We start from the raw sequence: 16147 nt of genomic DNA on the forward strand, positions 1-16147 counted from the left end.
TGTACCCCGCTAGCATCTCCCAAAGGATTCAATGCGGCTCACACAGGCCAAGACCTCAACAACACAACATAACAATACAATCAAGCAAATCAAACAATTAAAAACAAAATAAAGCAAAGCACAATACATTAAAGCACAATAAAACTGGGCCGGGCCAAAAAGTGGGTACAAGATGCCCTCTTGTTAAGAGCCTGGCTATGGCACATAGATTTTAATAATAGAAATTGAATGTGAATCTCTTTATTCCTACTTCGTCATTTTCAAGAGCCTCTTGCTTTATAAGTAAACATTCTTTTGATTGTGCTTATGAATAATATGCATTATTATGATAAAATTGTTCGGCTATTGAGGTTTCATATACACTGTTACAATTTAGCATTTGCGGTTTCTCCTAAGAACTAAATTAAGTCATTTTTATAGTGTGATACAAGCATTTTATTTTTGTTAAATAACCACTGGCTAAAGGTATGCTAAGTGCATATTATTATGCTTCTGTGAGCCACCCCAAGTCCCTTTAGGGAGATGGTGGAGAGGTAGAAATAAAGATTATTATTATATTAATTTATAACTATTTTTTGTAGTGGGAGGATCCAAATATTGACCCCTTTTTGCTTTTATTGATTCTTCTAACTTGTTCTTTTATTGTGCAGAACTAATGATGCCTTCTGATCACTATGAACTACAACTTCAAAACAACTCGTTCAGCCCTGATGGAGACCCAGCCTGGCCTGTTGCCAAGTTAGACCAGGCAACATCCACAGTTACTGCACTTCAGCGAGGACAGTCTAATATTGTACTTTCCCACAAAAATATCCTTTTCACATTGCATTCCTCAGGCCAGCTGGACATTTCCCTTCAGCCCAGAGGCTTGATAAAATATGGAGACTTGGTTCACACATCAGTCAATGAACTAGCTACCATGTCTCCAGAAGCCTCTAAGTGACTGTAGTACCTGTTAAAAGCAAGTTAAAATCAAAAGACAACCCCTTACCTCAGATTTCCTCATACAATCTATAGTATTCAGTAAATACCATAATTGCCAACAACAGTACGGATTGCTTCTATAATATTCCATTATTGTGATTTCTTTGATCCTTTCTGCCATGAGAAAAGATGTTGTCCTGGTGAGCAGTCAAGATGTGGCAGATTATAGTGTCATTCATAGGATGTTAAAGGGGACTCAGCAGATCAATATGCTACAATAGAGGGATTTATTCCTGAGTCATAATACTATTTTTGCACTGCTTGAATAAAGACATTTTGCCTGTTAAACTATTTAATTCTACATTGTAGCAAGTCCAGCACCACCAGTGTTTTTCAGCCTTAACTAGTTACCGTTAATTGTACACCCACATAATAGTTTGGTTATGTTATCACACAATATTTTATGTGTGTGTTCCAGATAAAAATGTTACTATTTAAGATATAAGTCTAATACAGATATAATGGAATTGTTTGCTATGTGAACAAGCCGTGGAAAACCTCAATCTTGCAAAGTCACAACTTTCAGAAGCACCCATTAGGTTAGTCGTTTGGGTACTAGTTTGTTCAAACATTAGGTGAAAATAAACCTCTCATTATCTCTTTCCATTGGTTGTGCAAGGGTGATGGGAATTGTTTGGGGAAAGCGCCATTAGTTGACTGACTGGTTAAACTTTAGTGCATCAGAAAAAGACAGGGTAAATGAACTTTTTATTAACAGTGTTGTTTCCCCTTAATTTCTACTATTTTAATGTAATAAAATCTTTATAGAACTTCCTTTTTATTTATTAATGCATAAGCATTTCAATGCAAGGTACTTCCAAATTACCAAATGTACTAAGTGTGGTTCCTCCTCATACATTTTCTTTCATACTGTTTTTAATTTAGTATGTGCATAGTCTTCAAATAACTCCTTTTTCCTTTACTAATGGATAAGTATTTCAATGCAAGGTGCTTCCAAGTTACCAAATGGCACAATTTATGTCGTGCACCCAGCATATTTAGGTTGGTATTGGATGTTTATTGTTTTTCTGTCAGATTTTCTTTGAAAACAACAAAATAAATAGCTGTATACACTCTTTTAGTAGCCCCACTTTGGTATTAATTTTTATCCAGAGTAACTTTAGTATTGTGCCATTATACAGTATTTCCTCCTGTGTTAATTATTAAAACATTTATACCTCACCCTATATAAAAAATATCTCAGGGTGGTTTTCAAATAACATTAAAATAACTAATTTAAAAACAGCAAAATAAATAAGCTAAAAGCTTTGTCACTCTGGAGGTATCATTTTTCTCTGCTTTTAATGCTTTATTGTTTTATTTATTTAAAGTTTATTGATGTCAGCATTTATTCTTTGTTTTCTATATTCCTCTTTATTACTGATAAATATGGTAATGAACATTAAAACAAATAACAAAGATATAAAGCAGTCTCAGAATTTGATGACTCCTGAGCTGCTAACAAATTACAGATCCCTAAAAAAAATCTTTTGAACGCCCAAATCTATTTTGATAGAAAACCATATTATAGAATAATTGTTAATATTCTTATTATCTTATCCTATTTTGATCAAATATGTACTATATAGGAAATAGGATTTAACCTATGGTTTTCAATGTACTTTCCAGGATTTTTAATTCATCCAGGTGACAGTTGGGTCTTGGAAACAGAGAGATTTTATGAAATCACTATCGAAGTGTTTGATAAATCAGGCAATAAGGTGTATTTATCTGATGTAAGTAAATTAAGGTATATATTTTCTCATAAATGTGGTTTTGTCTATATGTTCAAACTTAATTTAAAACAATAGAAAAAGTGGGCTTTTTTATTCTTTATTCTCTAAATTTTAACTTATTTTGTTGCAAATTATATACAATATCATAATACTAGATTTCAGTACATATTTTATGCTTTCTGAACCTTTAGCAGCAGTCTGACACAATGGGAAACGTAAGTGATTGAATTAAAGAATGTTAAGACATAGAGAGAAAGTAAAGGAGGGAAAAAACAGGCAATCATAACACAAACACACACAGATTGAGATGTCAATCAACCTACTATCTCAATTACCACCTTGAGGTCTGCTTCCTTCCCTGCTCCCTCTGTTCTTTTAGGTTTTCCCTCTGCCTTCAGTTTTAATTTGGAAGATTCCACCATCACTCCTCTCTCTGTCCATTCTTAGAACATTCCTTATTTAAACGGGAAGATAACTATATTCAATTCAAGGGATGGAAGGAGAAGGAATATATAGAATGCAGTTTGATAAACTTTAATAACCAAGGCTCAAGGCTGTGGAATCATGGGGTGTAACGTTTAGCCTTTTCTGTTAAAGAATGGTGGTGCCTAACCAATCTACAACTCCCAGATTCCATAGCATTGAGTCATGGCAGTTAAAGTGTATCAAAGTGTATTATTTCTACAGTGTGGGTGCAACCTAAGATTCACCATTGTTTCTTTCCCCCTGCATTGCTACATATAATCTTGACACCACCTGATCCTTTTGTAGATACAGTGGTCCATTATGTTTAAAAACTAAGTTTAATGAAAATGCCAGCATTGAATGCAGGACTGGGCCCTCAAGGAAGGATGCTTGGAGGAAACTGTAGCTGGAATACTGCTAAATGATGGATCTCTGTAAACCATGACCTTTGTGGCCAATGTTGTGCCATTAGGAATATTTAAGCATGCTCTTCCTCATCTTTCTCGAACTCTGAAAGAGGAAAAGGAAGGAAAAAAATTACTATAGCTGGACATATAAAACAGAGGCTAGGGAAGGATCAAAGAAAATAAGGCAGCAAGGTTTAAAAAACTAAAAAGGAGAAAAGAAATAATGGCAAATAATTATCTTTTTTTAGATTTTAAAAAAAATAAATAATGAACCAACTAATTCATTTCTGAATAAGAAGCATCACATGTAGACATAAAACCAGTAATTTTCTATGAAATGACTATAACAAATATACAAACCACATTATTTCCACTATATTTTTCAATCAGGGAAGAGAGTACAGTCAGCCCTCCACATTTGTTGGGCGTTATGGGTCCAGAACCTCCATAACAATGAAAAACCACGAACAAAGAAATTGTTGTTATTTTTACTTTAGAAAACACCTCTCTAGAAATGTCTAGGTCTTCCAGTATGACTGTTTGGTGAACATCCACTGGAAGCTATCCATAGAATTGCACTGGAAGACCCAGAGATCCCCAGGAGAACATTTTAATAGAATTTGAATAGTTAAAATCTCAAAAGTAAGAACTGCAAATGTGTAGGAAAGATTCTAATCAATATTTCAGTTTCAGCATGAGAATTTGAGACTGAACGAATCAGTGGTATGTGTGTAGATACTAGGTTCTATCTATTGAGGGACAAAGGGCCCTTGGTGCTATGCAATTGGGGCACTATGGTTACAGTTTAAGTACATGATTGTATCCTATGTAGTCCTGGGAATAATCATATAGGAATAGGGATTTAGAAGTCTGAGCAAAAAAAACTCTAGTGTGAAACCCCACAATTCCATAGGATGTTGTTATGGCAATTTTATTGCCATAACAACATGTGTTTAATTGTGCTGTATGAAAGACCCAAAGAAACCATGGCTGGTCTTAATTTCTGAAAACCTCCAAAAAAAGTTGTAACTCAGAAAAATAATCAGATTCATAAGCAGCCTTCCAATTTTTCAAATGGGGTGCCAAACAGTTTGGGGACTAGTATGGTTATTGTAGCTCAAAAGGATACTAATTTCCTCCTTTGAAAGAGACAGTGGGTGTTTTAGATCTGGTGGTTTCCATTTGTGTAATGGTGATAGGCATCTTGAATAGGAAGAGGACATTACACAGTCCAGCAAAAAAAGTTTATTGTTGTCTTAGTTTTTATGCCTTTTCCTGGGGTTATTTGCAACACTGATTGAGAAAACTATATTGGATAGGCAGAATCAGCTCTAGGTTCTTAGTTATGTTTATCATGGTTTTCTCTGCAGAAGCAGATGAAGACTAGTACGAGTGACATAAGTTCTGTATCAAACTAGAGCCGATAGGAGAAAACTGGTCCCATTTTTGAAATCAGGGCAAATACGCTCAGAATCAGACCTATCATTTGAGACCTCCAAATGTGTGTTAGCCAGTGTTATTCTACTGCTACTTTCCTCACAGTATTGGCATTTAAGAAAATTAGAAAAAGCTTTCTGTTTTCATCTATTCCAATTTGTGCTATCATTTTAAACACTACTGTGGCCAACTAAAATTCTAGGTTATATTTGCATTTTCCTTTTGTGTAGAACAGTAATCATATTAATACATTGCTTGAACTTGATTAAATTTCATCAGGTTTTAAAAGTATAACAAGAAAAGAAGGGAAATTGTAGTGCATAAGATACAGATATTGATTAAGTGAATTCTAATGACTTTAAAGTGCTTCTAATGATTTTGTATCAAAGAAATCAGAAAAATTGTATAATATATTGTTGTCATTTTATTCAGCGCATATTGCAATATTTCTTTATTCCAGAATCTACGAATTGATGTGCACTTCTCAAGGGAATACTTCAAGGTTTTCCAGTCCTCTTTGAATGGCTCATATCATTACGTGAAAGTGATGAAGGAGGGACACACCATTATTACTGCTACATTAATCTCTATTGTAGATCAGGTATAGCTCTTTAAATGAAGAGGAAAACTTGGAATTGAATGTATTTCATATTGAACCTTATACTTGCACTGTTTATAGTAGATAACAAATCAAATAATTTGAGGTTTCAGCAATGTAGAAATAAACCTAAAGTACTGGAGATAAGAAAGCATTCTACATTGCCACTCTAAGCATATTTATTTAAAGTAAGTCAAATTGGACTTGCTTTCAGTTGTCTCGTTGTGTGTTTGCAGTATATTCCTAAAAATGTTACTTGGAAGTCCAGCTGCATTCAGTTGCCAAGAATCAATGGAGTCCTTCCATATCCAATGTCAGCAGAATTGGGCTTTTATTTCATCCCTTCATCTTTGTATTTCAGCCCTTTGTGGTGCCAAAAAACTCCTCCAAGGGATTTCCCAGTCTTCTGGAGCAGTTTTATAAGGCACCTTGCAAAAGCCTGCAAAAGGGAAGGAGAAGGAGTGATTGTGGCAGAAAGAGCAAGATACACCAGAAATGAATGTTCGGGTTCTGGCCAATGAGACTTACGTTAAATAAATTTAGGACTAAGTGGTAACAGTTTTGTTTGCATCACTAGGATTTATTTCTAAGTGGATGATTTAAGAAAAAGTGCAGCCAGTAACCTAGTTACAAACATCCGACTTACAAACTATTCATACTTAAGGATGGGGGTGAGACAACAGAAAGTAAAAGAAAGCTACCCCCATGTAGGAAAATTCACTTCTGAAAGAGTTATCATGGGAATAAGATGTTTCCATTGAAGATTTATCACCAATCCTTGTTTCCACAACAAGCTAATTTTTCAAAATCCTTATCACAGGGTCAGAAAGTGAGGTGAAATCTTCTGAACAGGGGCATAGACAGCAAAACAATCACTACAGTGGTGTTAACCCTCCCCTATGCTACCCCAAGTGCCCTATCTATCTATCTATCTATCTATCTTTTTGAATGGAGTTGCACTTTAAAATGTGCCTGTTGCAACTTACAACTTAAGAACAAACCTACAGAACCTATCTTGTTCATCATTACAAACTGAAACATCCAATTTAGGAGAAGCTAGGTTGCAGATGTCCTCTAAAGGGATAGTTAAGAGATGCATAATAATAATAATAATAATAATAATAGTAACAACAACAACATCTCACAACAACTTTAAATGCATGTGGTACTATTCAAACAAAGAATCCTCCCTTCATTCTCAAATGATATAGCCCCTGCCAAGAAGGCTGTCTCTCCCGTTGCCACCCACCTGATCTGAATAGCCCATGTCTAGAGGAGACCTATGATGGCAGCATACACACATCGGTGGGTGAGTGGGTACAAAAGAGACTTGAGGATTTTAGCTATACATAAAAATATAATGTAAAGATTAAGCAGCCCTGAGTTTCTTCTGAAATCATATATTTTAACATCAAGTCAATATTTTCCTTCTTTTTTAAACAAACATTGCATATTTGCTTTAATAGGATGGAGGTGTTCACACATTACCAGTTCCTATACAAAACGAACAAGAAGTAGACATTTATGTTCCCATTTCACTTTTACCAAGCATTTTGACGTTTCCATGGCAGCCAAATGCAGGAGCATATCAGTATACAATAAAGGTAAGTGTTGAAGAATACCATCTAAATGCGAAAAAAAAGTCCAGTTACTGAGCATTTTATGATTGTAGTGTATGTTGTTAACACTTGAAGCTACATTACTGTTTCTATTGGGAAATGGGATTGTCTTACTATTCATCTATAATATGGTACCTTCTGTTCTTAAAAACTGCATTTTTAATGGCAGACTCTTATTATTAAGGAGCCTTCCTTTTAAACTAAGTATGATTGCAGGACATAAGTTTCAATAGTACGAAGTGACAATGAAAAACAGATAAAAATGTCTGTGGCTTAGTGGATTCTATAAGTCAGGAGCTCAATTGACTGCCACAAAGATATCCTGAGAAGAATTAGTATCTACCTGGAGCATTGGCCACTGGCATACTTCACTTCGTCTGCTTAATTCACTGTTGGAGTAACATTGTTATCAGAAGACAGAGGCCACAGTATTATTTGTAATAATCATCCAGCCCAGGCTATCTTTTGGGGGAACAGGGACTTTTCACACATTCTTTGTGGTGCCAGTCTACCATATATATACAGGGTTAGTCAAAATGCATAGGCCAATCTGCCATTCAATTGAATGGCAGATTGGCCTATGCATTTTGACTAACCCTGTATATTGTCGTATATAATTCAACTTCAGGTTTTGGGAGCAAAATTGGATTTTGATATGACCCATAGATAAGCTGGGGGTCATTCCACGGATAAGAGAAATCACCAGTGTCACTTCAGAGGGACAGGTCCTGCTGCCATTTCTCCACTCAGGCATTTTAAAAAAAACAATCCAGAAGCAGCAGAAGTTCTCCCAGAATTGACTAAGCTCTTGCCTTTAGTCACTCTGGGAAATAATTCATATATATTGATGTACCGAGTTGAGGTACAGTAGTCAATTTGACGTGGTTTTGGGGGGGGGGGAGTTGATTTTTTTGACTAAATTTTCTCGGCTTAAACATGAGTACATAGAGTTACAAGAGTCATCTTTTCATAGTCCTTTCTCATGGTAAGCAAATTTTGTTATGCACACTTTTTTTCATAATGCAGGTAAATTAATTAAGTCTGTTAAAACTCTTTACAAAGCTGTTCATCCTTTGTGTATAAGAATTAGTTCCTTCAAAAAAAACATGAATATGGATCAAACTTAGAAAAAAATGTTGTTTTGCTTGGAATGACTTAAAATACTGAAATCAGAAGCTTCATTCTGATCAACCTATAAAGTTAAAGAGTTTTGGAAACAAGCAAAATTATCTTTAATTTTATACTGTGGGAAACCTAGCTTGGAGTACACCCCATGAATATATTTCTGAAGAAATAGTTATCAAGTGGCACTTCAGTATGCTTAAAACTGAGAGTGCATCTACACTGTAGAATTACGGCAGTTTGACACTACTTTAGCTGCCATTACTCATTGCTATGGGATCATGGCAGTTGTACAGGGATCTCTGCCAAAAAGTGCTGGTCCCACATCCAACAAGGAATCCCAGAATATCATAGCATTGAGCCATGGCAATTAAAGTGGTGTCAAACTGCATTAACTCTGCAGTGTAAGTATTATAGTCAACCTTCTAGAGTCGACACTATACATTTGATTATCCCCAATTGGAATCATATGGTCTCTAAGAATCTCTAGGTCGTGCAGTGCAACTCTGTGGTCAATATCTGCTACCCCAATCAAAGCAAATATGGAGTGCTGGCTGTAATGTATTCCTCTTAAAATAAAATCAAAACCTGGGGTAGTGTATGCTAATCTATAGATAACTATGTTGCTAAGATGTGTACAAGATGCTTGGAAGAGATTTATCCACCCACGGTATTATTCACCTTTTCCCATCTTGCTTAAGTATTTGAAGGTCAAATTAATGTATATATCCCAGCTTTTTTACATTGTGTACACCCCAGTGTTATTGTTCCAATATTTAGAATTGTATATTTCTTTTAATTGGATTGCATGGTTAGTTTTTATGTTCATGGCTCTGAAGTATTGTTTGCAAGAAAACAGATTTTACATACTTAAAAATAAATTCATTATACTACAAACAATGGCTGACATGGGTCCTGACAAATGCATAATGCATGTTTTCCTGCAGTACACAGTATGGTATGCTTTAAATAGTATTCATTGTCTTAAGTAAATTTAATTCTTTTGGGAATTTTGACCAAGAAAATATGGACAATAAATTTTGAAAAGTTATATTACTTCCTGGGCTTTAATCTCCTTTTCTTTTTTCTGCAATGTAATGCTGTTCCAGAATAATTGTTAAGTATGTTTTCCTGATGTGTGCAAACCTCCCCCTTCGCTGCAGTATGTTCAGTTCTCTGCAGGCAGGAAGAAGATAGGGCTGGCTAGAAACAATGCTAAATGCTAAAGCATTGTATTGAAAGGGAAGGGAATTGTTAAGGAAAAATGGACATACTGGACTGTATGTTCACTGTTTTTCTCTTCGCCATAATTAATTAGGCAGATCTGATTGACATTGGCAGTATGCTACTTGTGGTGGCACAGAAGCTCTGTGCTTCTGGATTTTTATGAAACAGATGGTATATATCTCTGGTATCCATAGCATACAGAGCTACCTTGCTGCTTAATGTGCAAGGTCATTCATCTTTCCATAGTCACAGGCTGTAAAAACAGTGTAAATTGAATCTTCTTGCATAACTCACAAAAGGAAATAAGTGTTAGATTTCTAAGGTTTCGGTAAAACAACTTTTATTTTTAGGAAAGGACTTAGATGTGATGACACAGATTGTATAACTGCTGAATCCTTGGAGATACAAAGGGTTTTGTGTACAAAATTGTTCAGACCTCTATGAGAGTCATGGTAAATACAGGCGCTCTTCATTGTTGTTAGTGACTGACTTTTGATGAATTCCTGGAGCCACGAGTATGTGCAGTTCACCTTCCCTTAAGGCTAAAAATAAAGACATGATGACAGCAAGAAATCAATTTCTCCCTTTTCTCTGCTCCTCTTTGCCATTTATACATCTTAGCAATTCCCATTGGTCGGAAAAACTTTCAATAGTGCACAGGTTAGCTGCACTGAGACTTAAAACATTCAGTTGGCTGTCTCTAGCTTTCAGTAAAAGGAAATTAATCGGAGTTCCAAAAAAACACAGCAGTTATATCAGCTCTTATGTGCTGACTTGTGAAATGATATGCTGACTACAGGCTCTATTAATCACTGAAGTATCTCTGAGTATCAAAATCAACCATAGGTCCAAAGATTTTTTTGTAGTAATGAACAAAATGTCTGTTTAGGGAATTGCAGAATTAACATGCAATGGTCGGTTGGATCCCTATAATTCTAACTTAATAGCAATTCTAACCAGCAAGTCTAACTAGCAATTTACAATATACTCTTTGTCAGAGTAATTTGCTGCATGATTAATTTAAGGATATACCTGAGTGCAATGATAGCCTTAGTAATAAAATCAACATTGTAATTTGCTTTGTTTTTTTTGTTTGTCATCTAGGCTTATGGAGGAAGTGGCAACTTTACCTGGTCTACATCTAACCCAAGCATTGCAACGGTAACAGTCAAAGGAGTAATGACAACTGGAAATGAGATTGGTGTCAGTACAATACGTGCTATTGATGTTCAGAATCCATTACATTATGGGGAAATGAAGGTAAACAAGACTTTTCATTACATGAGTTGCAAAAAGGATGTACTGGGTTCTTAGTCAAGAAGTGGAGAAGCTACTAAGCTGTTAATCTTGCTGTGATTACTCGCATACTGGGATTTTCACATGAGGGACTTTCCTACATTCTTTATGTTTATGAAGCAGCTACAACTTTAGAATGAGAACTTGAAACTATACTTAAAATATTATGGAAGTTGAGTTTTTTTTGTATAAAATACCACAAAGCAAGAAAAGCAGGGTAAAGTTCAAAGCTTAGCAGATCACAGACCATGGAAATTCTTCATATAACCAGCAATAAATATACAGATAGATAATGTTAAGTTTTCTCATTAGAGATTTTATGTGCTAGTATCTATATTACATGTTATTGTTCATCTTGATGTGGGAAAGGAAGCCTGTGGTTCTCCAGATGTTGAGAAATAAATTACCGCACTCATCATTGGCCAGGGATGTAATGGTAATTTGACTTACAGAGGGCCACATGTTTACTAGCCTTGTTATGGGTGGCTGTATAGAAGATTAAAATCCTAGACAAATTTTGAATGGATGCTGAAATAATTGCTTTCTTTCTACAGCCTTTGCAAAACCCATATTGTTAAAATAAAGGCACAAAAACAGAGATTGATTTATGTGAAGCATTCTTTGGTCAGAAAGAAAAGAAGCAGGTTTCCAAATAGGTTTACCAAATGATCTATATTTCCCCCGTAGTTAAATCATAAACTTTTAGAGCTTCTTCAGAGCCAAGTTTCCTGGTTCTCAGCTGCATTTATATATAATGACTGATCCACCTTGCTGTGCACAAACCCTTCTGCATATTCAAATGCCAAACAGATGGTCAAGTGCACTTATCACCTGTTGAGAAACTGGATTCCTCTCTCTTGCAATCTTTTCTAATTTTCTAAATAAATGATTGGCCTTGACTGAGATTCAAATCAGTGAAGAGATGCATATGCAAAACTATAGCACCATTCTCGGCACATTTACTTAGAAGCACTGTGCAATTATTACTATTACTACTACTACTACTATTCATTCATTTCAATCCTGCTTTTCTTCAAAACTGCAACTCTAGGTAGTTTACAAAATTTAAAAGCAATACAGATAAAGACATAGTTAAAACAGAAAAGACTGTTGGTACATTGTAATTAAACTATCCAAAGAATTGCAACCATTTTTTTAAAAAGTAAAAGATGTGTGTGGCATAACAACACACAATTTAAAACCCTTATAGTCTGTTCCTAAAAATCTCAATAAAAATTCACTTACTAATGGAAAGACAGCAAGGAAGACCATCCTTATTGCAGACCTAATTAAGTAAGGATCACCATGCATGCAAAACAAGGTGCTGAATGTGTGAGCAGTGTACAAGAGGAGAAGGGGTTTATCTGGGGGGGAAAAAAACCCTGATTGCACGGTATTGTTACCTTGAAAAAAGTTATCATGTAGCCACACTAGAAGGCTAAAAGCAAATGAACATTTGTTAAAGATGCATTGTACCAATCCCTAAGGAACACATATTTCTGTGTACACAGGAATGTTCTTGTTTCTAATCATGGTCCTATCTCAGGAAGTTTCTTCACATTTCCCTGAATCTCGGGAAAACCTAGATTTTATAACAATCTCTATTATAGTATTAGTTCCCCAGAAGTCTTACTTGAACACAGAGAAGTCATTATGCAGTCACTACTTTCCATCTCTAACCATAAATCATTGTGATATCATGCTACAGTCCTTTTAAAAAATTGTTCTGGGATGTTACCTAAGCTCCAGTTGCCAGCTTCTGAAGGAAGGGGCTAATTAGAAGCAAAAGAGTATGCCAACCATCACTCATCATATATAATGATGAATGCTTCAGATTGTTTTTCATGTTCCTATAGCCACCTCTAAGGCAAAATTCCAAAGAGATATTTGCTTCTACAGGCAAAAAAGAGAGTTGTGTCTAACATCAATAAAAATATGTTAGATAATAGAAGGGAGTTCCCTGAGGTACAGCTAAAATTCCTGAGTCAGAAAAACCAGAGGAAACTCTGCTGTACATCTGGCAACATTTCTGGGGTAGAGAAATGGAAATAAGAAAATTGGAGACCCCTTGGACACTTTGTAAAGGATATTTGGTAGAGCCCCAAATACCTTATTTTCTCGAGTTCAAAGTGCATCTTTTTTTCGCTAAAACATAAACCGCTCCGAGCCAAATTGGGAGTAGAGGTATACAAGTTGAATAAATAAATAAATAAAAATATAATTAGGGTGTGCATTAGTATCTTATTAGTATGCCCCAAAGTTAGACTGCTCCTGAAGCCAAACAAAAGACTTGGCTTCAGGTGGGGAAGAAGTCCGGGTGGGAGAGGAGGGAGAAAGGAGAGAATACTGGGTCTTGTAGTTTAGAGGAGTAGCCTTTAAAATGCTGAGACAGAGCAGTACTGGATCTCACTGAACTACAAGCCCCAGAATTTTGCTGGAGGCAGCCACAGGATTTCAGATGGGATACATACTCTTTGCCTACTCTTTCAGCACCAGTGTGGTAAGGCACCTTATAAACTACTGCCTCCATGATTCCGTAGCATTGAGTCATAGCAATGAAAGTGGTGTCAGACTGTATTAATTCCAACGTAGATTCACCGAAGGACTTTGGAATCACCTGTGATGCGCCAGTACTGTAACAATGTATGTTGTTTGATAACACTTAGAACACCATCACTGTATGGAATTCTGAAATTCATAAATCAGTCCCCAGCCCTCTTTGGCAGAGAAGGCTAAAGAGCTCATGGGACTACAACTTCCAGGATTTCATAGCATTGCACCAAGGCAGTAAAAGTGGTGTCAGACTGCATTAATTCTACAGCATAGGTTTACCCAAAGAAGTTGACACTGAAAAAACAGTAGAGGCTCCTTGAGGGCTTTCTGTTTCTCTGGTTTTTCTTTCAATTACTGGAAGATTTGGTGTCCTAAGATATTCTAAGCAGACAAAAATTGTAATGCACACCTTTTTGACCAAATTACAAAGAGTGTATTTTTGCCACTGCACATTACATTCACCAGCAAATACTTTTGGGAGTTTCAGGGTTTTGAAAATTGAGGTCCGCATTACATTTGATGGTGTACCAGATCCAAGAAAATATGGTAGTGATGCTCAAAATTTAGGTAGAAAACTGGAGAGTACTTCTGCTCAGTTTGCTACAGGCAAAAAAAAAAAAAAAAAAAGAGGCCTAAGGCATTGCCATCAAAATTCTTGGGATTTAAGAGAATTAAATGAGTAAGCTCACCATAACTACTGCACAAATTACATTCCTGATATCTTGTAAATGTAAATTAGTTTACTCTTCTTTTATTTTAAGCAGTATTTCTATCCCACCGAATGTAGTTTAAATGGACATTTAGTGCAGTGGTTAAATATGAAATTGAAATATTTTCCTGCCTGTTAAATCGTTATTAAACCAAGGCAGTGGTTAGTTTCCAATCTCACATGATTGTGCAATAGTTGTGTCCCAAAGATGTCTCTTTTTAGCAAATGACAGTTGCCTGCATGAGGCTCAGAAATGATGTGTTTAATTAAAATGTTGCTCTCCGATTCATGATTCGGAGCACATAGCAGTAGGAGTGCTTTTCATCCCATTTGAACTCGCAGGAACAAGCATTACATGAAATATGTGGCTTCAAGTTACGATTTTAACTGTCTCTGCTCAAGCTTTGCATCTTGCATTTGAAGCAAGCATCTGTCTACTGACCTTGATTATCAGGTTATGCAAGTAGTCTATAAGTTTCATGAGGATTACATTTTTAACACCATACCATATGGTCCGCAATTTAACCTGAAGCAGTAGACAGATGGCTTTAAAAGTTAGACACGCCAAATGAAATCTTTGATCAAGCAGTTGTTATGAAATGTTGCTATCCATCTGTGATGGTGTCTTTAATGATAGCTCAGAATAAAATGCAAACACACAGTTCAAGCATCTGCTAATCTTCAGCTTGAGACTGCAGTTCCAAACAAAGAAAATATGTCATAGGAGGTTTCCCCGCAATCCATAATGATCTGACAAGCATGCCTGAATCCTTCAGCATGTTCAAGCATCCTCATTCATTTTAATAGGCAGGTCATTAGTGGGCAGGGCAGCACCGCATATATGTTCCATGGTGTGCAGGAAACTTCCACTTTTCTAGTAGAAAGAAAAGACCTTATGTGAGCAGCATGCAACCATCAGTCCGTATGATTCACTTTCACTGTTTTAAATCCCTATTTATTGAAATAGTGATCCATAGAATCATGGAGCTAGAAGAGAGCACAAGGACCATCTAGGACTTCTTCATACAGGGCTAAATAGCCCTGTTTTGCCACTTTTCTTCGCAGCCTGGAAGGGGACTGCTGAGCACCATCAGATGATGCATGGCAGGCCCTGCCCACATTCCTCCCAAAGTAGAGGGGAAAGGGGCTTCTTCCTGCACCATTGAGAGGAAAGTGAAGCTACCCATACTTTCCTCTCTTTTACCCCATATGATGGGGGTAATGCCTTTTTCCCATATGATGGGGACAGGGATATGGTGTCAATGTGTCTTTTCCCATTCCCACCAAATGACAGGGAAAGGAGGGTGCACGGGCACCATGAGGCACCCTACGTGCCTTCCCTTTTGCCAGCAATTGCCAGCACAATGGCACCCCCACCCCCACCCCGGGCCGTGTGAAGAGGTCCTAAGTCCTTTCTCTTACTATAAAGGAATACACAATCAAGGCACTTCTTTCAGTTTGCCATTCAGCCTCTGTTTAAAAACCTCCAGATAAAGAGACCACCACACTCCAAGGCAGCAGCATATTCCACTGTCAAAGAGCTCTTAGCATCACAAAACTTTTCCTAATTTTTAGATAGAATCTCTTTTCCTGTGATTTGAATCCATTGCTCCATGTCCTAGTCTCTAGATCAGCAGAAAACAAGGATGTCACCCTTCTCAGGGTGACATCCTTTCAAATATTAAAACATGGCTGTTATCTTACACCTTTGGAAGTATCTCCCCTCCACAAAATGAGAAAGTAAAAAAAAAACAGTCTAAATTTCAGAGATTTGAAGAATCAAAGAATCAAAGAAAGAAGGATAAATTCACACACACACACACACACACGTTATCTATCATCTTTGTATGTCAAAACTGAAATCTATAGATGGTCCAGGAACTATTTTTGACCTTTCCTGGAAAATTGTTTATTCTTCCACTGTCTGCTTAGTGGTTTAAGGTGTTTTCCCTAGGTGCTCACAAAAACATATTTCTCAAAATTTCCTACATTTG

General features: G+C 36.3%; 1 protein-coding gene across 1 annotated transcript in view; it reads left to right on the forward strand.

Annotated features, from left to right (window-relative positions):
• NUP210 (nucleoporin 210) overlaps positions 1–16147 on the forward strand; it is a 117874-nt gene that overhangs the window by 48871 nt on the left and 52856 nt on the right. The window contains exons 7-12 of the mRNA XM_060765993.2: positions 651–807; positions 1916–1986; positions 2614–2720; positions 5490–5630; positions 7094–7231; positions 10700–10855. Of these exons, the coding sequence (XP_060621976.2) occupies positions 651–807; positions 1916–1986; positions 2614–2720; positions 5490–5630; positions 7094–7231; positions 10700–10855 (770 nt within the window). The remainder of the gene's footprint in view (positions 1–650; positions 808–1915; positions 1987–2613; positions 2721–5489; positions 5631–7093; positions 7232–10699; positions 10856–16147) is intronic.

This window comes from Anolis sagrei, chromosome 2 (assembly GCF_037176765.1).
Source record: "Anolis sagrei isolate rAnoSag1 chromosome 2, rAnoSag1.mat, whole genome shotgun sequence".
NCBI classification, from domain to species: Eukaryota; Metazoa; Chordata; class Lepidosauria; order Squamata; family Dactyloidae; genus Anolis; species Anolis sagrei.